Source organism: Thrips palmi, unplaced genomic scaffold (assembly GCF_012932325.1).
Source record: "Thrips palmi isolate BJ-2018 unplaced genomic scaffold, TpBJ-2018v1 HiC_scaffold_11, whole genome shotgun sequence".
NCBI classification, from domain to species: Eukaryota; Metazoa; Arthropoda; class Insecta; order Thysanoptera; family Thripidae; genus Thrips; species Thrips palmi.
The window spans coordinates 7,770,294-7,794,308 of record NW_023144622.1 but is presented as its reverse complement, the minus strand read 5'-3'; the positions used below and the strand labels follow the sequence as shown (position 1 = coordinate 7,794,308).

The following is a 24,015-nucleotide window of genomic DNA, read 5'->3' as shown; positions in this document are numbered from 1 at the left end:
GAAACAGGTATCAAGTAATGAAACAACTTATATAATACTGTAAGAGTATTTATTATCAATATGTTCATAACACTTATTTACCCAGCAGCCAAGGGTAAATACTTTTGACACCAAAGTTACACATGAAGCTAAGCCTGTAGTAGAAAAAGGAAAGTAGAAGATACATTACGGAAGAGCCTTGTACCAAGCTTGAAAGTAGAATTGTGATGTTCCTAAATCCAGTACTGAAAGCATGGGACTAATGGGTATCTCTGAACAAAGCTCTCAGAAAAATAAAGTAGGTGTATCAATATAATTGCAAATAAAATGTGCACACTCAAATGTTACCTTCCTGTACAAACTTCAGATGGGATTGAAATTCATTCTTAAGCTTTGATTGTACATTGAATATAAATTACTAATAACACTATGCAACAATTTCATTCTACACAATTTCATTAAATCTTAGCTGCTGATGCAATATGTAAGTTCGAGTCACATTCACTTCTTTACAAGTTTACCTAAATTCCTGATCAGAGCAAGCTTAGAGCACTAGCTATTTACATTTCACAACACACTTCTGGACAAGAACAATACAAAATTGATTAAAATCACCTGACATGCACTCCACCAATACTGTAACATCAATTAGACACAGGGCAGGGCAGGCAGTAAACTGGTCAACAAACAAATAAATTAAGAAATCGTTCAAGCTAGAAACATCAGTTTTCTTTAAAACGGAAAGAAAAGTCAACCTTAAAAAAAGTCCAATTTGTCCCCAAAATAAACATATTTATATATGTAATATGTATATATATATATTATATAAAAAAGAATACTACAGTGATAATCTTTTATTTTTGGCTAAATAAATAGAAGCCAAAGAATAGGACTCAAAATGGCCTCCAGCTCCACAATTGTTCATCAAACAAACTACCAGCTAAATATTCAACTTCTGAGGAGGAAAGGCTATCACAGAATGCACAGTCAATTAACTAGAAAAGAAATACAAGACTTTGATGCAAAAATTTAAGACTATTTACAATATGCAACATGGCACTGTGCCTGGTTGGGAAGAAGAAGCAGCAAGAATAAATGAGCTAAAAAGTTTCTGGATAAAAACTGGGAACTAAGTGACACTGGACAATGCCACCAAATGAATTCAATGGAACTATTGCTGTTCCACTTCCACAACAGAGCCATGTTAAGCAAACACCTCCGACAGCTCTAGGTACACCACCTTAAAAGTTAAATGTTATCAAAATACACAGCAGATAAACCACTAAACATGACAAGCTTCCAGCACAACAGTCAGACACAATAAAAACAGGACAATATAATAATAAGTATTTAAAACTTAGGTTTGGAAAGAGATTTAGACTATACACACTCACGTCATTACCTTTTAAAATACACATTTTTGCATCGAAGTCTATTAATCTAAAAAAATGTTATGATACAAAAGTGAAAATAGAAGTTTTCAAGATTCTAGTGATGGCAAGTTGAGCCTATGCCTCATCAGATTCTGACTCCTCCCTCGGCCTGGTCGCGACGGCGGCCTGCTCCTGTTCGCGGGCGGCGCGCGCAGCGGCTGCCGCCGCAGCACGGCTTGCACTGCTGCGCAACACCTTCCGCTCCACGGTCGCGTCCTCCTCCGGGGGCGACTTCTTCCCCCGCGCGCCGCCGCCACCGCTGCTGCTGCTGCCGCCGCGCCGGCGCAAGCCCCGCGGCTTGCCGGCGTCCTCGTCGGCCTCGTCCAGGCCCCCGGGGCCATCGGCCTGCCCGTCGGCCTGCCCGTCGGCCTCCGCGGACCGGTCCGGGCACGGCGCGCCGGCGTCCTGGGCCTCGGCCGGCACGCTCTCGTCGGCCGGCGGTGCCAGCGGTGCAGGAGCAGCCTCCTCGTACTTGTCTTCCTTCGGCCTCTTCGGCGCCGAGGCCATGTCCAGGGCGGCGGGGTCGGCAGTCTCTTCCGGCTCCCTGGCACGCTTCGACGACCGCTCCGATGAGGCGTCATCAGGTGCCATCTCCTTGCTTGGCTTGGAGATGGTGATGGAGAGATCAGAGGACCTGGACAGGTCCGCCACGTCTCTCGACAAGTCCTGCGCGTCGTGCGCCCGGGATTTGGTCCTTTCTTGGCTTTTCCTCGATTCCGCCTCGAGTCTTCTCGATTTCTCTTCCGCCCACGACTTGTCGTCCTCCTTCCTGGACCTCGCCCTGTCCTCCTCCCGGGACCGCTCGCTGCTGCTCGACTTGCTGGGGGACACCAACTCCATGGCGTCGGCCTTCCTCTTGTCGGAGGTGCCGGCCGAGGCCGAGGCGGTGGCACCCCGCATCACGAGGTCCCAGGACGGGGAGCCCAGCAGGCTGGCCATGTTGATGGCCTCGCGGCTCTGCTTGGCCAGCGCGCCCGAAGCCAGGCTCTGGCCCAGGCTCTCCAGGGCTTCCTTCACCACCAAGTCCCGCGGCCTCTTCGACGACTCGCTGCTGCTGCGATCCGAGCTTCGCTCCGAGCCCCGCTCCGCACTCCGGTCGGAGGTCGAACTCCTCTCGCTGCTGCGAATGATGAGATCGGTGGGCACGTGGCCGTACTTCTCCATGGCCTCCTTCATCAGCAGCTCGCGCGACTTGGCGTAGGGGTCGGCGTTGCTGTTGACACTGCTGCTGCTGCTCCTCGACAGCGAGTGCGTCATGCTCTCCAAGGCCGACTTCATCATGGCGTCCTTCAGGTCCCTGTCCCGCGAGGACTCCTTGCTGCTGGAGGAGCTCCGCGTCATGCCCTCGAGTGCCTCGCGCATCCTGGGGTCGGAGCGCAGCATCTGCTCCGTCATCGAGTCGTACATCCTCATCATCGAGTCCCGCTCCAAGGCCTCCCGCGAGCGCTTGCTCCGGTCGTCCGCGGGGTAGGCCCCCGCCATGAGGTGCCTCAGGTTGTCCGCCTCCGCCTTGGAGCGGCGCGCGCCGCGGTCGTCGCTCCTCGACGCGTCCGCCGCCAGTCTCGACGACTTGCTGCTCAGGCTCTCCAGGAGCTTCGTGTCCTGCGGCAGCAAGAACTGCTGCAGCTGCTGGTGCTGCCTCTCCAGGGCCTCGCGCTGGTGCCTGTTGTTGGCGGCCACGGTCGACGCCGAGGTGATGGGCGTCCGGCTGCTGCTGCTGCTGCTCTGGGTCTTGGCGGAGGAGCTGGAGCGCGACAGGCTGGCGCTGGACGAGGTGGCGGCCGTGCTGGCCAGGCTGCCGTTCAGCAGCCCCACCTGCTGGGCCAGGGTGTCGTAGCTGAAGGGGTTCAGGCCGCCCAGCCCCAGCGGCGAGTAGAGCAGGCTCGGGTTGGAGAACATGAAGGGCAGTGCGCTGGCCGCGCTGGCGGCGCTCGCGGCGCTGGAGCTCGCCGACGTCGACTTGGGGTTGCTCGAGGTGGTGCCGGACCCGCTGCTCGCCGAGGCCGTGGCGCTGGAGCCAGACCCCAGGTTGGAGCTGCGGTCCCGGTCGCGGTCGCGGGTGCGGTCTTGATCCCTCGACCGGTCGTCCCTGCGGTCCCGGTCCTTGTCCCGGTCGCTCGAGTCCGAAGTCTTCTTGGACGACAGGCCGGTCGAGGACGACGAGGTGGGCGTGGCCGTGGTGCCGGCCGAGGCCAGCAGCTCGGTGATGGCGGCCGCGTCCATGCCGGCCAGGCCGAGGCTCGCCAGGTTGGCGAACAGGGAGCTTGACAAGCCGAGGTTGCTCAGGTTGCCGAGCCCGCCCGCCATGCCGCCCAGGGCGGCGTTCATGTTGGGCAGCCCCGCGAACGGCATCAGGAAGGGGTTGTTCTGGGACATGCTGGACAGCAGGCTGGGGTTGAGCGAGCCCAGGCCCTGGTAGTTGAGCGCCTGGCTGGCGGACGACGCCTGGCTGGCCATGCTCGTGGGGCTGGCCATGACCGGCGGCCGTCCCTGCTTCTTGCGCTCGTTGGGCGGCAGTCGCTTCTGCAGGTCGTGCGGCAGGTTGCCGCGCTCCTTCACCAGCTCGGCCCACTTGGGGTCCACGTCGAACATGGGGTTCTCCAGCAGCCAGGTGGCGAGGTGCTTCAGCGGGGGAGCCTTGTTGCCCGTCAGCTGTGGCCAACAGAAACGACACGTGTTAGGCATCGGAAACGAGCAAAATCAAGTCCTATTTCGTATGTCAGACAAGTCAAGCCTACCTTCTTCCCCGTCAGACGATTAATCACAGAGACGTTTTCCTCTCCAGTCAGCTTCTTCCAGTCGAGTAGGGATGGGTCAACACGGGGGCGTCTTCTTCGGGTCAGGAAATCTGCTCCCAGACCAGCAGCATCAGGCAATAAGGGCGATTGCTCCGAAAGCCACTTGTTGACCTGTAATTGAGACAAAAGAAATTATGTAATATACTTTTTCTAGTCTGATAAAGGAAGACAGATTAACAAAGGGTACAGTACCTTGGCATCATGGGAATAAGAATTAATTTTGCTGGTGAGCTCTGCAGCTTTATTGATATCAGCAAGCATAGCCTCATAGGTTTTGCGCTGTTGCGAACTTGATGTTGTAGTTTGCAAAAGCTTTTGCTGTTGTAAAATTTGTTGCTGCAACTGGTGCTGTAAATAAACGTTGTAAGAATGTAAAGAATTGAAAAAACCTTTTAATTAAAGACACTAGTGGAAGACAACAACAGCCGCCATACCTGTTTTAGAAGAAGGTTGTGCTGTTCAGCTTGAGCCAGGAAAGATGAGTATGCATCCTTGGCTAGGCTGCTGCTGCTACTACTGGCATTGCTGCTCGATGTGTTACGAGACGATCCTTGATTTGAAGCAGTAGAGGGATGTTGAACTGATGTAACAGTGATGGAAAACGGAGGCTTATTCGAAGATCCAGACGATGAATGAGTTGGAGTGGGAGTGCGAGAAGCTGATGACGCAGGAGTAACAGTGACTCCAGGAGGAATCATTGGTGTAGGTGATCTTCGTTTCAGCATTGGATCAGGATATTGCTGTTCTTTAGCAGCTGACAAGCCCATGACAATTTCATCAAGCTTCCTTCGTTTCATCTCCTTTCCTACAACAGGTTCATCAGATGGCACTGGAACATTCTTCTTCTGCATTAATTTACCCAGCATATCATTCAGTTTGCTGCTCTTGCGTTTCTTGCCCATTGAGAAGTCCTGTGCTTCATCCTCGCCTCCAGTGCCGAACGAGTCTTCACTGGGGGTCTTGGATTTAGGCGGACCCCCAGACAAGTCAATGGCTCCACTGCTGCCAGAGGGGCTGGGGGCGGGAGAGGATGCGGGTTGTGGTGCAGACTTGGGCTTGTTAGGCATAGTGAATTTGCCAAGCTCATAAGGCATTGAAATCACCCTAGGGCCATGCTGATGAGCTGGTGGGGGCTGGTGTGCTGGAGTGGCTCTTCTTTCATCAGAGACATCGTCATCCCAGGACATAGGAGACTGCTTTGGTTGTGAAATGGGTTGTCGCCTGTCAGAATGAGCCATCTGAAGCTGATGACGTTCAAGTTCCTTATATTGACGCCGTTCCATCTGCTGCCGCTCCAACTGTTTCTGCTGTTGTTGAAGTTGTTGCTGCTGCTGTTGTTGCTGACGTTCATACTGTCTCTCATACTGTCTTTCATTGTGGTCTTGCCTATCATGCCTATCAAACCTGTCCCTCTCATTGCGATAACCCAAGTGAGAGGACCCGTGCTGATTGGAAGAATTGGTACTGTTCAGCAGTGCATGGAGCTTGGCTCTTTCCGTTTCAACATCAATGGCAATGTGCCTCTTCCGCTTCCTCATAAACTGTGAATGATATTGAGAGGACAATGAGCCATTGTCAGTCGTAATTGTAATGACATCTGAACTGTCAGAATAAGGCGTTGAAGCTCCATCCCGCCTATCATTGTTAACAGTTTCAATGTAGGATATGTCAACATCCAGACCAGAGTTGTGGCTGTTGGGGATGGTAGCAGTCACTCCTGGTGGCAGCACAACTGGCAGTTGGGCTAATGAGGATTGGAAGACAGTGAAATTCCTTGATACAGGCCATTCACCCTTCTCCACACAGTGCACAATATGCTGCAAGCGAGCTTCAATTGCTATATCTTTAGGCCACTTAATTTGGCTCTGGAAGCTTTGAGCAAGAAGTTGGGATACTGAGGCATCTAACTTTTCCATTGCTTGCAGCTGCTGTAGAGCTTGAGCACTATTCATGCCTTGAAGTGACTGCTGGATTTGAGCGAAGGACTGCTGATTCGAATTAGAGGACTGACTACCAAATGTTGTCTTTTGATTGGCAGGTTGTGCAGATGATGCCCCCTTAGGTTGATCAAGGACAATTGTGTCTATTTCTGGCAATCTTGAGAGTGGATGGACAACTTCTAAGTCAGGATATAGAGCCTTCAAGTCAGACTGCACCTTTCCAGAAATTTCCTTCTCAATTTTAACATCAGCATCATCGTCTTTAGGTTTTGGTTTCTCTTCAGTTTCTTTGCTGTCAACATTTTCATTTTCAAATTTTGGAGATGGTTTTTCAACTGTGGTATCCTTTTTTGATTCAGGGTCTTCATCATTTTTCGTTGCTGCCTCCAGGGACTCCTTCTCACCTTCAGTTTCCTTAGCTGAAGCATCCACAGGAGTCTCTTCCTTGGCCTCATCAGTCTTTTCTGCTTCTTTGGGTGTTTCTTCAGTTTCCGCTTGATCGTCCTTCTTCTCTTCAGAAGTGGTTTCAGGTGTCTCTTCAACCTTTTCTGGTATTTCAGAAGTCTTGGGAGATTTAACATCAGATCCATCATCCTTCACTTTGGATGCTTCATTTTCACTTTCTTCTGGAACCTTCTCACCTTTCTCTGCTTCAGCCATTTCAACATCAGGTTCCTCAGCCTTGTCCTTGTCCGCCTTCGGAGTTTCATCAGCAGCGGTCTTCTCTTCAGTTTCAGGAGTCGGAACAGATTTCTCTTCTGTCACCTTAGCCGTTTCGTCTTCAGGTTCCTTTAGGTCAGAGGAAACTACTGGTGCTTCACTGGCCACAGCATCAGTCTTGGAGACTTCTTTCTCTTCAGTTTCTTCCACTTCCATTTCCTCTCCCTTTTCAGTCTTCTTTTCCAAGTCTTCAGTAGTAACATCAGCTTTAACTTCAGACTGCACCTCCAAATTATCCTCCTTGTTAATTGGTGCACTTTCTGGTGTTGCAGCCTTTGGCAAGTCCTCGCTTTCAGAAGATTTTTCAGTTTTGGAGGCAGCTTTATCCTCGCTTGCTTCCACTTCCTTGCATTCATTCACTTCTTCTTTTGGGGGAACTTCAGCCTCTGGACCATTGGCATCAGTGTCAGCCTTTACTACACTCAGGTCACTTGCATCGGCTGGTTCAGTTTTAACAACAGGGGGCTTTAGGTCCTCAGTTTCTGGCTTAACATCAGCCTCAGATTTTAATCCTAATTTCTCAATACGCAAAGTACCTTCACCTTTCTCTAACTTCACAAGTATTTCACCCTTGTCCATGCGAAGGATATCCTCTGGGCGTTCAAGTTTCATTCCAGCAGCAGGAGCCTTTGATTCAGGTTCTGGCTCTTTCTTCACTTTCGTTGGACTTACAAGAGATTCTCCAATGAGAAGTTTACGAATAATCTTTTGGAATGAAAAGTCTGGATCATTCAGAATGTAGTGGTCAGTGCGTACAAGGCCATGTCTGTAAAAGAAAATGATCAAATTTAGAAGTGAATCACAGAAGATAAAAAGTACCATTCAAGGCTATAATGCACATACTTTGCAACTCCTGCAAGAAGATCGCGGTCGTGACGGCCAGGAACCCACCACTCTGGCATATCAGCAGAAGTCTTGCAAAGTTTTAAGCGCTCCTCTAACTTAGGATGATGAAGAACATCATCACGAATTTTACTCATTAACTCCATCCGATCTAGAACTTTCCGGGCCCTATCTTCACTTAGGGGCTCGACAGCCATGTCACTCATGTCTACAAATTAACAAGAAATTAATTTAAGAGCTACAAAAATATTGAAAGTCAAGAATAAGTGAACTCTTAAATACCTTCTTCAGGAGTAAGTTTTACTCCACAAGTGCGCTTCAGCATTGCACAGAACGCTCTATAGTACTCAGTCATAGTGTCGTCATACTTCTTTTCTAGGTGAGCCATAGATCGGAACTTTGACCAGTCATACTGACCAGTTTTTCTGTGAGAGAAGAAAACAATAAGAAAACAGATACTTTGAGAGAAAGAACTCACTTCCACATAAAATTTGTATCTATATCCACTTACCGATCAACTTCAACACCATACATTGAAATGGCTCTTAAGAAGTCTGCTTCCTCTCTTCTTGACCACTTCTTTTGGCTGCAATCAAGACGCTGGCGTTCCCTTTCTCTTACTATTTGCTCAATCTTTTCCCGGCGCTCCATCTTCTGCAAATAATGAAGTAAGGTTTAGAACTCAAGACAGAAGGGCAAACCAAGTGAAAGGTTCAAATAATTTATTTCAGCTGCAAAAACAAAAATGCCTAATGCCAAGTAAAGAACTCTAGGATCAGGAGCAATATCCTTCCATAGACCTAAAGGAGAAAAGCATGGAATGACGAGAATGAAGCTTTGCCTCCACATATTAAGAGACTAAACTTGCAAAGGCCAATTTCAATTGCTGGGAGCAAGCTAACAAATGGAATGGGTTAGAAAGAAACAAAATTGACATTGTAGCTAAGGCAGAATCCAAATTGTGTTAGAGTAACTGGGCTAATACCACGAAGAAAATAGTTATCGTTGGTATAGCAAAAAAGATTGGCGCATGGTTTGTTTGCATCACTTAAGCAGTGTGTTAACAGCGTGCAAGCAAGGTAAGCCTATGACCACGTGTTTTACTTACTTTTGAATGTATCCAAATTGGCAGAAAAGTCAAGAATGTTAGATTTAGTAAGGATCACAAAAATATAAAATCAGCAAAGAGACTTTTTAAAAGACATTCCATCATAAGAATATAAAGGCAAGAGACAACAAATGCTGCTCATACAATTGTTCAACATAATCTAATGCTTAACCTGTTAATGATTAAAATAAGTATGATATACTGTGTGGATAGAAAGACTGGGATGTGAGTTTATGCTCTTCACTGCTAAGATAACAAACTACAAGCAACAGAAGAACTACTACGTATAAAGATCAGCTAGCACATGCAGGGGCCATGCAAACTAGGTGGGTTTGTAAAAGAAGATACTTTACCCATAAATACATGGCTAGCTGCTGAAAGTCCACTCCTTGTGTGTTCAGAGCGTCTCTCAAGACAGCATGCTGCTCTCCCTCTACCCCTCGTTGCTACAAAAACATGGACAGCTGGATCAACTACAGGGCACATCATGCACAAATATCCACACTATCTTTTAAACACTTCAAAAATACTGACAAATGGCAACCTCAAGAAATGACCTATTTGCTACAAGTTCATTCTTCACAATACAGTTACCACAAGTAAGAAGTACATGCCTAAGAGAAAGTAGACCTGCACTGCAAAATGATATCTTTCACGTAATATTTATATCAAATGCCACAGAAACTTGTGATTTTATCTTTTTGGGTATCTAACTTGGTAATTCTACATGCATGCTTCCAGCCGCCACCATAACAATAGTTAAACTGAAAAGGTTCAAAAAGTACTGAAAAACAAGTGATTGAAATGAGTGATGAATGATCTACCATTCCAATTCAGAATTTGATTTCCAAATGGAAGTTGTATGTAATTAAACAGCAAAGAAAACATTCCCAAAGAATGCAAAACACTGAGCTACTAGCAGAAAAACTACACAACAGCAGAAGAGGAGAAAAAGATATACTGTATAAAGAAACTGAAGTTACCAATGAAGAGCACAAAGGCAAACCACACATTATTCCAAAATTCTGTAACAGTCGTAAAATGTTACCGTCTATTCTTTCTATACAGAATTGTGTAAGTTGTTCTTTATTCTGATCCCTATCTAAAGAGAAACCCCACAAACTTAAGACAGCTTCCTGAGAAGGAAAAAGACACAATTGACATACCTTTGCTTTCTGCATTTGCATCAGCTCCTGCTTCTTGAAGTTGCGCTGATATGCGGTAATAACACGGCGCAATCGCGTGTTCAAATCAACTGCTGAGGGCCATTCCATGTCCGGGTTAGCCTTATCCTCATTGGCTGTCGATTCTGAACTGGGACTCTGAGGGGCAGCAGAGCTAGGTTTCGACTCTCCGTCCTCCGATTTGGCTGCATTGGAGGCCTCTGAGCCGTTTGCGTCCTTGGAGTCATCAGCATCTTCAGGAGTCTTCAGAATTCCTCTTAAGCGGCCTCTTCTGCTGTCCATACCTTCATCATCATCATCACTTAACTTGTCCTCATCTCGTCTGCAGAACAAATAATTACGTCATTAATTTGAGGCCATTATGTTAAAGAATAAACAAAGAGGCTTTCTTGAGCTTGTAAGTGTCATGAAAAATCAATGTTGTAACAATAGAACCAAGCAGCAAGTTGAGATTTGCTTATTAAGGTTTAGAAAAGAGACCAAATCCAGTTCTACCCTACACAGGCAGAAACATTCTACAAAATAATAACAATGCACTAAAAGTTGGCAGCACAGAGTGGCTTAGAATTTGTAGGGAAGAGAGAAAAACAACAACAAACAGAAGATGAAAAAGCTGTACTTACATTGAGTTACTGTCGGCAAGCATAGCAGCACTAGGATCCAAAGGACCTAGACGAGCGAGGAAACCCAAGGCTGGGTCGTTTCTCATGGCAGTGTAGTTCTCATAACCATGTTTATAGGTACCAATGAGGAGAGAGCGATCTGCATCAGAGTCCCACCAATGGACCGGAAGCAATTCACATGGGGGTGGATAAATCGCCAAGGCACTGTAAAGATGCAGGAACGTGGCAGAACATGAGTATTGCTACAAAATCAACTGCCACTAACTATATGGCACAAAAGCTAGCATTAGCAAAAGCCTCGAGAAAACTTGAAAGGGGGAGAAAAAGGGAAAATAGTGAGATGCTGCAACAGAAAAGTGACTTCAAAGGAAATTTGATTCTTTAGACCCCTCCAGTACAAAAATTTTCCTGCCCAAATACAGTGCAAAATTCAGGCACACAAAGAAATAAGTAAATGTTGACATGCCAAATTCAAATAACTTTAAAAGAGATTAGGCCATGTGGTGGTGCCTTTAAATGATGCCAGACAAGCAGCACAATTAAGACTGAAGTAATATGCAATTGATGTGAACTCTTGTTGCAATTACCTGACGGGAACATTGTCATTTATCTGATCTATGCTGTCATTAAGAACTTCATGTTTGATGTAGTACAGCATACGAACTCTAAGTAGTACTCTGCAAGGGAAAAAACAATTTAAGTTATCAAAACATTATCTAAGGCCATTTTATCACAACTTGCAGAAAAAAAAAAACGACAACTTACTTGTTAGCATGGCGAAGGAGATGCTTCTTGTAGGTTGGCTCCAAATAAATATCACCATCATACTTTTCGCTGTTGCTCCAATGATCTTTCTCCAATTGGTTTTGACCAACATTGCGGCCATCCTTTGACTTCATTTTCTTCGGTTTCCGACCCCCGCGGGGAACAGGAGAGTTCAAACCTAGCAGACAAAGAAACTCGTCAATGAAGAGAACCTAATATTACTGATTCAATAAATGCAAGCTGACAGAATTTGATAGACATACCCATGTGATTCTTATGAATAACAGTTTGACCATTTTCAGTGGGAGTAATAAGATCCCAAATAAATGCCCGAATTTTCTCATCACCTCTATAGAATCGAAGGCAATAAAGTAGCTGAAACAAGGTAAGCCAATTCAACATAAAAAGCTGAAATGAGACCTAATTTAGTTTCAAGTGTAAAGATAAAAAATTTATGAGAACTTACAATGATACGAGCACAGTCCTCAAAAGCTTTATCAGTCCATCCTTTCCTAAATTGACTGCTTGCCAAACATTCTTGCCACCTGCCCCAACCAAAGGTGAGAAGACCACGTTCGACTTTGAAGCATTCACCTCTATCCCAACTGCCATATGCGATTTCACCCTCCCGAGGAACATAGTCATCAGGACGTTTGTGTTTCTTGTCCTTTGATTTGAGTTTATGCTTGCGACCTAAGTAACAAGAAATAGAAAACTTAGTGATTGCTCAAAGACAAAAAATTGAACTGTTGGGTTGTTTTAAATCATTTTGACAGTAGTACCTCGCCTTCCAGGATTGTCTTCATCACCCTCTTCATCAGAGTCAGAATTGGAGGATTCAAGCTCCGACATATTGAGAGTTGATTCATCATGTCCGTATCTTTTGATTTGAGTTCTTCTTCTTGGTTCAGAAATTACCAAATTTTCCTAAAACACAGACACAAGGCAGACAATATTTTATTATTAGAATTCTAAAAAAAGAAGGTCTTTAAGAGTGTGTCCCTCCATTCAAATCAGAAAAAAGTGAGAAAGTTTGAACTCAGCGTATGCCTGGAGCACACTCGGTATTAGCATGACAAAGCATCACAAAGAGGAGGGAACAACAGCTTAGTAGCAGATGGGCATAAAGTATCAAAATTCTTCATTCAGAGACTTTTGAGAAAGTTTGAACTCAGCGTATGCCTAAAGCACACTCGGTATTAGCATGGCAAAACATCATGAAGAAGAGGCAACAACAATTTATATTATTAATAAAACAAAATAAATGAATCATTAAGAGAAAGCTGTTATTACTAAATCTATCAACTTCATTCAGAAATTTTGAGATTGTTGAACTCAGCGTATGCCTAAAGCATACTCGTCATTAGCATGACAAAATCATCAGTATGAAGGCATTTAAAAGGATAATGAAAAGAACATGCTTTACGAACCTCTTCATTCTTCTCAGTGGTATCAATATCGGCCTTCTTTGCCCACTTCTTCCAGAAGTCTGGATCATCAATATTAATGTCCTGACGGGCAGTTGAGCAAGCAAAACTGGCTTTTGAGAAGGTAGATCCTTTCTCAGATTCTAATGTAATGATCTGAGTTCTTCTCTCAAGAATTTGATCAATGTCTTCTTCACAGAACTTGTCACCAGCATTGTCTTCGTCCATAATTGCACCATAAGCCCCTTTCTTGAGCAAGTCTTCGATTTCCTTCTTGGTCAGTTGCTGTTTACCACCTGCATCTTTGCTTTGTCCAGTATTCATGCTCTGAAGAATAGCTTTGTCAAGACCCAACTTCAAAGAGGCTTTGTCAAACATCTCTCGTTCGTATGTGTTCCGACACAGAAGGCGATAGACTTTCACCATCTTTTGTTGTCCAATACGATGGCAACGAGCTTGGGCCTAAAATAAGAGGAAGTGAACAATGAGCACGGATTCAAAGAAGCTGCCACTTCACTGAAATAAAATTAATACAAACCTGTAAATCGTTTTGAGGATTCCAGTCACTGTCAAAGATGATGACAGTATCAGCTGCTGTCAAATTGATACCCTGACCACCGGCCTTTGTACATAGCAAGAAAACAAATCTGTCTGAATCAGGTTTGCAAAATCTGTCAATAGCAGCTTGACGGAGATTTCCTCTGATACGGCCATCAATTCTCTCAAATTGGTACCTGAAAATAATAACAAAAGCATTAAGACCAGTGGCACAGCACCTCATGTATGTAAACAGTATCATTATGTAGGTACCGCAAGGAGCTTAAGTAGCATTACTACTTACTTTCGGAAAACAAGGTAGTCTTCTAGAATATCCAGACATCGGACCATTTGACTGAAGATGAGGACTCTGTGTCCATTGGACTTCAACTTCGGGAGAAGCTTGTCAATCAACACCATCTTACCCGAAGAATTTATCAGTGCTTTATAGTAAGCATCTTGGTCCTCTCCATGAGATATTCTATAGTCATACTGAATTTGATCTTCAGCACCATTAAGAAGATATGGATGAATGCAACATTTTCGCAGCTCCATCATCGTGTTCATCAAGTTTGGAACATTATTTGATGTGGTTCCTTTGGCTAAGAAGGAGAAATTTCTTTCTAAAATACCTCTGTAGTATTTTTTCTGAATGTTTGTGAGCTCCACCTGGAACAAAGACAGGTGGAAACATTAGGGACGTCAATAAGTTACAAACTTCAATGTCAATGAGGTAAAGAAAATTGAAAGGTACCTCAACCACAGTTTCTTCTTTAGGAGCAATACTCTTCTCCACATCCTCCTTGAGACGCCGAAGCATCATTGGTTTCAAGACTAACTGCAGTTTGTTAACTTCAGTTTCAGACTTTAGAGCACCGAATTCTTCAAGGAAAGACTCACTGCTAGTGAATTGACTTGGTTCCAAGAAGTTAAGGAGAGAGAACAGTTCATTAACATTGTTCTGCAAAGGTGTTCCTGAGAGCAACACTCTATGTTCCTGGAAATTTAGACAAAATATTAGGTACAGAATAACACAACTAGTTAATATCTACTAACAGTCAGAATACATACCAGTTTCAATGACCGGAGTCCTTCTAGCAACTTGCAGTTTCTGTTTTTTAATCTGTGGGCCTCATCAATAACACAGAGACGCCAATTAAACATCTTGAGTTCAGCCACATCAGTTATTATCATCTCAAATGTTGTAATAAGAACATTGAACTTGGCAATATCCTTAATTGTTTGCCCTCTATCATTTCGATAGTAGAGCTCATACTCCATAAGCATGTTTCGGCTAGCACCGCTGAAGAAGAAAAGACAAAGTTAAGTTTTGCCAAATAAGAAATGTAGCAAAAAAAAAACACTGAGCAAAATATCTTCAATACTTACGATCCATGATAGACAACCACATTAAGATCAGTCCAAGATTCAAATTCCCTTTGCCAATTAGGAATGGTGGATAGCGGAGCTATCACAAGAAATGGTCCTCTAATGCCATATTTAAGTACAGAGTAAACAAAAGTCAAGGACTGAATAGTTTTGCCTAAACCCATCTCATCAGCTAATATACAATTCCGCCTGAAAAATAAATAAAAATTGAATGATGGAAAGTTACCAGATTACAATGATAAATGGAAGAAAAAATTAAAACTTTACTTACCCATTGTACCACGAAAAAAGGAGCCAGTTTAATCCTTCAAGTTGGTACTCTCGGAGGGTGTTGCCACCTTTGAAGACTGGGGAAACATCCAACTTTTTCCAGTCATCAGCGCAAGGTCGCTTCTTAGGCTAAAAAATTAAAGGTGATAGTGTTTACAATAGATCAGCACACGTACATAACGAATTAAGTGATAATCTCCTTACCCTCCATTGATCTCTGGGTGGGATTTTACGGAATCTCTCGAATTCTCGTATCCTCAAAGGGTCAATATCTTCTTCTAATTCCCAAGTGGAGTCTTCATATTGTAAAGCACGCCACTTCACAAGATAATGCTTAACAGTGTTTCCTGTATTGGGATCGGTCTGTTCTGAGACATCAAGAACTCTGTCTACTTCAACATAATCAGGATTAAATGGGTCTTCCTCCAGCTGAAAAACATAAATACATGATAATACAATGCTTCAGTGCACAATAAGCATACCAGTTGACATACACAACAATCTTACATTTTCAAAGATGTTTGTAAGATGAGCCTGTTTTTGGAAGAAACGCTTGATTTTCCCCTGCACCCTTTTGTCCCCTTTAAGAAGTTCTTCTTCAGTCTTCCACTCGCAGTGAAGGTAGGAGAAATTTCTGTACTTGACATAAAATTCATCCACTTCAACCCATTCTTTCTCTTCATCACTCTTTTCTGTGATCTTGGTTTTGTCCTGATCAGCATCTTTAACATCAGATTCTGATTCAGCTTCTTCCTTGTCAACATCCATCTTTTCAGTTTGTCCACTTTCACTGCTGTTCTCTTCAGCTTGAGTAGCATCCACATCCATTTTCTCCTCAGATTTGATTTCCTCTTTCACTGGTTTATCAGTATCACTGGAACCACTTTCAGTTGGCTTGACATCTTCTGCTGGAGTTTCTTGCTCACTTTCTTTAACGCTCTCAGTACCATTATCACAGGTTTCGCTTGATTGAGATTCCTCTTTCTTAACAGTATCACTGGATTCGGGTGTTAGAGTGTCAGCTTTTTCAGGGTCAGCTTGTTCTGCTGGCTGAACTGGCTCAGGATCTTTCCTTAATTCTCGCTTTCCCTTCCTTACAGCGAGTATGTGTTGAACCACCATTGTGTCCTCCTCCCCAGGATTCTGGCAAACAAGAAAAACAAATTTGACACATATCCACAAACTACTTAAAATGATGACATAGGTGATGAAAGTTTTAACTTACGATATAAACATAGTTGGGTTTGACAGGCACTTCGGTCGGCTCCACCTTCTCAACCTTCTCTCCTTTGGTTGCAGTAACTTCCTTCGTTTTAGTTTCCTTTTCAGGCTTTGAATTCTTATCCTCATCATCGGAGAATCGCAGCATATCATCATCTACATACTTCTTCCTGTGCGTGTTTCGGGCTGAGCGCCGTTTCTGTTGAAAGAGTCAAATAAATAAAACATACTGGAAAATGTGCTAACTGAATAATAATAATAAAGAAGAGGTCACTTACAGATGATAAATCCTCCTCAGGAGAGGCTGGGGGAGTTGCAAGCAGCACATCATCAACTTCATCCTCATCTTTTTCATATTCTTTCTTCCTCTTTTTCCGTCGAGAAGATGAGCCACTGCCACCACCCCCACTGCCTCCACCGCCACTGCTGCTGCTTCTAAAAAACAATACACGGAAAGAGGGGAATCAGAAAATTTGCAAAGCGAATACAAAGCCAAGATAAAACAAGACGTATTGACAAGAACTTACTTTTTCACCTTACTGGCAAGGACCCCCTTCACTTTTCTTCCCCTTGATTTGCTTTTCAATGGTGAGCCTTCATTAGTAGAGTCTAAAGTTGTGTCTGCATCAGTGGCAGGGGCACTGGCAGAGTTGTCTTCATCTAATGGAATAGATGCTAATGGGATGTCTTCTGAATCCAATAGTGAAGAAGATTCCTGATCAATTTCTTCGTCACCTTCATCATCTTCTTCCCCATCACCTCTTTTCTTGGGAGAGCGTCTACGACCGTCAATTGAAGCTTTACCTTTTTTCTTGTCTTTCGAAATCTTGGGTTCTTTCGGAGTCTTAGGGGCCTTGGGAGCTTTAGGCTCTTTAAGGGCCTTTTCTTTTGGTACCTTTGGAGTTTTCGGTTCTTTGGCCTCTTTGGGTTCCTTTGGTTTTCTGGACCTGGGTTTCCTCGCTCCCTTCTTCTTGTCATCAAGGTCGGACAGGCCGTCCATCATTTGGCCTCCGTAAGGGATGCCGCCCATGCCCATGCCCGCCATCGGGAACATGGGGATCTCGCCGGGCTCCAGGACGGGCTGCTGGCCCATGTTGGGGTACTCGTGCGGATGCGGCTGAGGCGGCATCTCCGGCTTGGGCTCGATGGAGCCGATGGAGCCCGGGGCCGAATGAATGGGCGACTGGAGGCTGGGCGACGGCTGCATGGACTGCATGGACGCCGACGACGGGTACGAGTCTGGAACGGGGATGTGTTCCTGGGACAGAGATTCACTGGAGTTCTCCCCTTTGGCGTCCGCCAACGGCCCGGCCGGCACCGTCGGCCCAGTCGGCACGGGCGTGGACGCGTCGTTCCTCCTAAGCACGTCCGCGGCGGGCGGCGAGAACTGGGGCGACTGCAGGCTCGACTCCATCAAGGGGTGCGCGTGGCTCTCGGTCTTGGCGGGCGCCTTGGCGGGCGCCTCCAGGGGCATCTGCGGCGTCAGCGTGGGCGGCTGCGAGGGAATGCCCGTGTCCATGGCGGGCGAGTGCATGCTCTGCGGCTGCAGGCTGGGCGCCTGCGGCGGTAGCGACGGCTGCGGGGAAGGCGTCGGCTGTTGCGGCTGCGGTGGCGGTGGCTGTTGTTGGGGCACAGCTTGCATGGGGGGCGCTACAGGCGCTACCGGCCCCACAGGGGGCCCCACGGGGGGTAGCGACTGCTGGACTTGGCTCTGGGATGGCGGCTGCGGCACGAGGCCCATGGGGGCGGGCATCATGGAGCTGGCCTGCGCGCTGGGAGGCACGCCGGGCGGCACGCCGGGCAGGCCGGGGACGCCCTGCCCCATGTGGGGCGACATCAGCCCGCCCATGCGCGACGACTGTCCTGGTAATGGTCCTGGAGGCTGTCCCGGCCCTGGCCCCGGGCCCGGCACTGAGCCCGGACCCAGCGCCGAGGGCGGCACTCCTCCGGGTCCTGGAGGCCCCGACACTGGTCCGGGGCCGGGGCCCTGCATGTGGTGGGGCTGCATGTGCGGCGGCAGGTGCCCCGCCATGTGGGGCGGCAAGTGCGGGGGCAGCCCGCCCATGTGCGGCGGCTGCCCCATGTGAGGAGGCATGCCGGGGTGGCCGGGATGGCCGGGATGGCCGGGGTGGCCCGGATGACCCGGGTGGCCGGGGTGTCCTGGCAGGTACGGCGGCCCGCCCATGTCCGGCGGCTGGCCCATGTTGTAGCTGGCGGCTGCTGCTGCGGCGGCGGCTGCCGCGGCCTCCGCCTCCATCTGCTGCTGCATGGCTAGCTCCTGCTGCGCCTTCTTCGAGCGCGGCTTCTTGGCGCGGGGCGTGCTGGACTTGGCCCTGCCCTTGCCTCTGCCGCTGGGCGCGGGCGGCTGGTAAGGTCCGTCCATCGAGTTGTAGCCGTACATGCCCTGCTGCGGCCCCTGCGGCCCCTGCTGCAGCATGCACTGCGGCCCGCCGTTGCACCGGTCGTTCATCTCGTGCCTCTGCAGCATGGCCAGGCGGCTCTGCAGCTGGGGGATCTTCTGCTGCTCGGGGCCGGGCGGCATGCAGTACAACTCCTGGATCTGTTGCTGCAGCGCCGCCATCTCCTGCTGGTGGCTCATGGGGCCCTGGAACGGGTAGTCCCCCGGCAGCATGCCCATGGCCTGCCGGGACTGCGAGGGCTGCGAAGGCTGCGACGGTGGGCCCTGCGCGCCGTACATGGAGCCGTGCATGCCGTCCATGCTGGGGCCGCCGGGGCCGCCCGGACCGCCCGGCCCGTGCGAGCCGTGCGGCATGCCCGGGTAGACGTGACTGCCGCCGTGCATCTCGCCCATCTCGCCGGGCTTGCTCCCGTACGGTATGCTGTTGGCGCCTAGGTAACTGTTGTAACCAGATGGATAGCTTTGATTCATATTACCAGCTGCAGAGCTGCTGGGGTCCGCAGTTGGCTGCGACTGCGGTCCATTCAGCTCTGACATTGTGCCAGTCTTGGTCCCTTCTTTCTCTGGTGCACTGGCGGGGGTCCCCGGGACGGGGCTGTATTCTGGTTGAGGTGCAGACGCACCTGACGGTTCTGACGCACCCGGCACGGAGGACGGCTGGGATGATGAACCTGAGGGGGGAAAGAAATACAGTTAGTTCCTGGAGCTATGTCACTGGAGAAAAACTCATTTTTGTTGAAGCAAAGCTTACCTGACTGCGAGTCCACCATCCCCATGCTTCCATTCATGCTGAATGCTGACCGATTGCTGCCTTGTTGAGGCCATTGAGGAGATACAGGAGTGCGAGGCCCCAGAGGCGATGACTGTGGCTGACCCAATTGGCTACGAGGTCCATAACTAGGATAGTCTGAACCAGGGGCAACTTGAGGCATCACCATCTGCTCCAACTGCTGTAACGTACTTGAGGGAAATGACGACTGAGGAGTCGGAGTTGCAGATTTTGGCCGAGGAGATAAGGTAGCATGTGGATGTGGTGAGAGAGTGCTCGGCTTTGCAGGTGACATCACAGGCCTTGGTGACATTTGTTGTGGTTGCTGTGGTCGAGGAGACATCTGAGGAGATAACTGTGGAAAAGGAGCGCGGTACTGCGGACTTGCTCCTCCAATTCCACTTGGAGGCCCCTGCGTCTTCTGGCTTGGAGGGTATGGAGGCGAAGGACCAACATCAACACCAATTGGTCTAATTATTGGCTGTGTCGATGACTGCTGTCCTTGCTGAGCCACCTGACTCTGTGATGTTTGAGGAGCTGGAGGTTGAGGTGGCTGCGGTTGCTGAGACTGCGCTTGAGACGGTGTAGGGATTTGTTGTTGAGATTGCTGTTGGGCTTGAGAAGTTGGCTGCTGAGACTGCTGTTGGGAAGATGATTGTGGCTGCCCAAAACCACTGAATCCTTGGTTGTAGGATTGGCTCTGGCTAGAGCTCATGTCAGACATTTGCATTTGAGATTGACTGCTAGGGTACTGGACATGATGAGGCATTCTACTTCCAGCTTGGTGCATTGGTCCATAACCAGCATAACCAGCACCTGCACCAGCACCAGGGTAGCCACTCATACCTTGAGAATTCTGCGCATGGTACTGCTGTTGTTGAGCGCTTGGAGTTTGCTGTTGGCTTGATTGTTGCTGAGCTGATGCTTGATGGAGAGGCATCCGCTGCTGCTGTTGAGCAAGACTGTAGCTGCTCGTTGGTGGAATGCTCTGGTGCGGCTGCATCATCGAACTCTGACTGAACTGCTGATTCGGATACTGTTGTGAGGGAATCTTGCCTTGGCTTCCCAATGCACTTGGATCCTGATACCCCATATGAGGTTGGCGATAGCCTCCCTGGGTCATTTGATTATAATGCTGCGCTTGCTGCCTATAATTAGCACCACTATTCCACCCTTGCATATTACTTGAATCACCCATACCCATTGATTGATCCATAGAGTACATATTGTCCATACCACCATATCCATACTGTCCTGGGGCCTGGCCTTGTGGAGCCATGCTCCTTACATAGCCTCCACTCATACTTGATGCTGCACTGGAGGGATGGATGGGTCGAGTTGCATCACCGTAGCCGCTATGGTTTTGGTGATACATGGCCTGTGAAGATGGGTCCATATGGTTAGAGCCCGCGGGGAAGTCACCCCCAAATGATGCAAGCTTCTGAAGAGGGGATTCTTGCTGTTGAGCTTGACCCTGCTGCTGTTGTAAGTGTGGGTACGCAGCTGACTGTTTCTGAAGTGAATCCTGCGCCATGTGGGGATACGGCTGCTTCTGCATGGAAGGGTGCTGCTGCATATAAGCTGATTGCTGCTTCTGGATTGCAGCGGCAGCAGCCCCAGCATCTCCAGAGGGATAGGCATGCTGCTGCTGCTGCTGCTGTTGCTGTGTTGACGGGGCGGATTGCTGCTGTTGTTGGTAGTCGCCTCCGCCTCTAGCTGCTGCTGTTGGGTCATAGTTGTTGGATCCCAGGTCCAACCCAGCCAGCACACTTCCAGTGACATCCTCACCAAACAGATCGTAAGAGTCCATCCTCTAAACCTGGGTACCGTAACTGCTGGGAGCAGCAGCGGAGTGCGTGTGGAACAGTGTGGCTGCCACTCCCATGGTCAATCCAGCCGGCCTTCTCCAGCACCGCGGCCTAGGCCAGCCTGCAACAAACAAAAATTATACATTATAGAAACACATCAAGTATGCACCACAGAGAAAAGGTAGCCCCCCAAAATAATTAATAACGTGTTGCAAAGAGAAAAATACAGCTAAGAAACCAGTTGCCAAGGAACACTGTGTGTTCCCTTGATTTGATTCTTGGCTTCAAAATTTAAGAGCTACTGGACAATTAGGTGCCTATTCTTGAAAATAAAAATATACAAGCACCAACATAAATACACAAGCAACAAATGATAGCATTGGCATAATCAGTTTGTCAATCTAATAATGTCCTCTCACAGAGTAATTGATAAGCAAAATAAAAAACATGCAACCATCACTACAAAAACTACAATGAAAATTTATACAATTAGGAGAAACACCATTGATGCATAAAACCTGGGTAGGAAGTAAGATGCAACATAGAAGGGGAAAAGCTATACGCTTACAAATCAGTTTCACTGTAAGAGCTACAGCCTTCCCCCCTCCAGGATGCACAAATCTTCTAGCTCGGAAAAAATCTTGTCTCTTGCTAAGGATGAAACACATGAAATTCACTGCAGTAATTTATCAAACTCACATTCTAAAAAGGTTCTGTAACATAAGTGACTAATAATAAAGAAAAAGACCAACAAGGGGATTTGATCCAAAGGACAAGAGTAGCTACAGGAGAAAACTAACAATAACAATTTTCAAGTGGAACTACACACATTTGACAGGATTGTCCATAGGCCAGGCCTACTGAGCACTACTATTTAACTTCTGTAGATGGGTTTTCAAGGAGCAGAATAGATGTAAACAAACAAACAGAAGCCTAGTCTAGACTTGGGTAGTAAGCAACACAAATACGCCACAGATATACGCCACAAGTTCCAAAACTACATTCATTCCAGTGTGTATACATTCTGTTTACACAGACGATGATGCCAGGCGGCAGGAGCCGCTCTGGGCGCGCGAATAACGCCCTGGCACCCGAAAACAGACAACAAGCCCCCAGAAACCGACGCGGATTGGCACGGGTTACATTAAATAAGGTTGCCGGAACACCAAAGGGTCAAAAATATCGGTCAGGACATTTAATATTTCGAAGTAGGTAACCCAAACGAAGCATTCACGCAAATCACCCTGGTTAGGTTAGATCCGACGATGAAACTACCGCAGGAAAGTAAATGGAACCGCCAGGTCCGCAAAGATTTTACTGGTGCTCTGAGGGAGTGCAGGAAATTCCTTTCATGATGTAAACAGTAAAGTAGGCAACATACGGCTTACTATGTGTACACTTACATCGACGAAAGCTGATTGACAGGACGAATACAAATCCAACACTTGCGCTTCAAATGAGGCTAGGCCAAGTCGGTAGCCCCCTCCGCAATTGAATAAGATGCCGGATTCGATTAAAACTCAAACAACACGTTTCCTTCAAGTGATTGTGGTTTGCGGTGGGCTGACCTATTCACTTAGGCTATGCCTACCTGAGGCAACTACACAAATTTTAACCACACAGTTATTGGGGCAGGCCGCCAAAGCCGATATCGGAGCTCCAATGGCGTTCAACCCGGAAAACTTCGACGTGGACAAAACCGAAGCCGTGCGAGGCTTACTTTCTTTCGATATCATTACCGCGAAATTAGCGGGACCCAAAGAACAATGAACTTTATGAACGCCATTTGAAGTGTCCTCTTTCGGCTTGGGTGCTACGGAACGCTCGATAATTCCGTGAACGGGTTTTCGCCGGCAAGGCTCCGCGGCCACATCGCACACCAAGGCGTGGCTACGACACTGTTACACTTCACTCCACCACCAGAAGGCGTCTTTACTTACTATAAATTAGAATCCAACGCTTTCAAGTCTAAATTTAATGAAAACTTCCTTCTTCCCACATCTTACTTTAGGTATCACATAAAATAGCACATATTGCTTAGAGAGCGACGATCTAATTGGTCAGAATAATGTCATCTATACGTGGTTCCTCGCATAGGCCGACCAATGAGAACCACGCTTACATACATGCATTAGAAATGTGGAAACCAAACAGCCAATAGGAGAGAAGCATTTAGCCGAGGCTCTACCCACAATGCATTGTGAGCGACGCGAGTTCAAATTTTACTGCCGGTAGGAAAAAAAAAGACTACATACGAAACTATTTCATGTTAACTGAAATAAGTAGTTTCACCAAGTTGTATGGATTCAGGCAGCACTAAAAGAGTGCCCGCTCTCTGTTCTGACAGCCTTGCGTGGCTATTTCGTTCGAAGAAAAGGACCGATCCCCTCGTGCTCGTGTGGGGGAACAGGCAACAAAATCCGTAAATCTAATACCTAAACGTACAGTTTGAGTTAAATTTGACTTATAATTTGTCATTACAGTTGCATATCTACCTCTCATTAGCTTCTTCCCTCCCCCTGAATGTGCTTTTGATCGTTGCCACTTTGCTTGGTTGGCATCCACATCTGTCTTTATGGCGGTGAATTCAAATCGATCGGCATCCCATGTAAAGAATATCCTCGGTCTGCAAGGATTTCTAGTTACTATTTGAGAAATTTCATGTCACTTGAAGATTAACTGCAATATCCATATATTTTTTGCCAAATGAAAATTAAAAATGTTTTAGTTGGGTGGAAAGTTGGGGTGATAAAACAAGTTGTGTACAATCAGCAAAATTAAA

The 24,015-nt window shown here is 47.2% G+C and overlaps 1 protein-coding gene across 2 annotated transcripts; it reads right to left on the bottom strand.

The window, feature by feature from the left end:
- Positions 1-32: 32 nt before the first annotated feature.
- On the bottom strand, positions 33-23,316 carry LOC117639440 (chromodomain-helicase-DNA-binding protein 7). 2 transcript variants are annotated; one of them, XM_034375087.1, is made up of 29 exons: positions 23,174-23,316; positions 19,408-21,354; positions 16,765-19,327; positions 16,516-16,672; positions 16,242-16,436; positions 15,524-16,159; positions 15,221-15,445; positions 15,018-15,145; positions 14,747-14,935; positions 14,429-14,660; positions 14,112-14,354; positions 13,662-14,026; positions 13,359-13,554; positions 12,824-13,282; positions 12,176-12,320; positions 11,860-12,086; positions 11,657-11,768; positions 11,394-11,571; positions 11,216-11,305; positions 10,629-10,832; positions 9,988-10,327; positions 9,175-9,267; positions 8,225-8,367; positions 7,996-8,138; positions 7,714-7,921; positions 4,645-7,636; positions 4,403-4,558; positions 4,151-4,321; positions 33-4,064 (listed from the first exon to the last, which is right to left on the bottom strand). In XM_034375087.1, the coding sequence occupies exons 2-29, from the start codon at positions 21,233-21,235 to the stop codon at positions 1,488-1,490; spliced, it is 15,195 nt and encodes a 5,064-aa protein (XP_034230978.1). In that variant the 5' UTR covers positions 21,236-21,354; positions 23,174-23,316; the 3' UTR covers positions 33-1,487. The 2 variants fall into 2 exon arrangements, with proteins under 2 accessions (XP_034230978.1, XP_034230979.1); XM_034375088.1 differs by lacking the exon at positions 23,174-23,316 and adding an exon at positions 22,637-23,135.
- Positions 23,317-24,015: the final 699 nt, after the last annotated feature.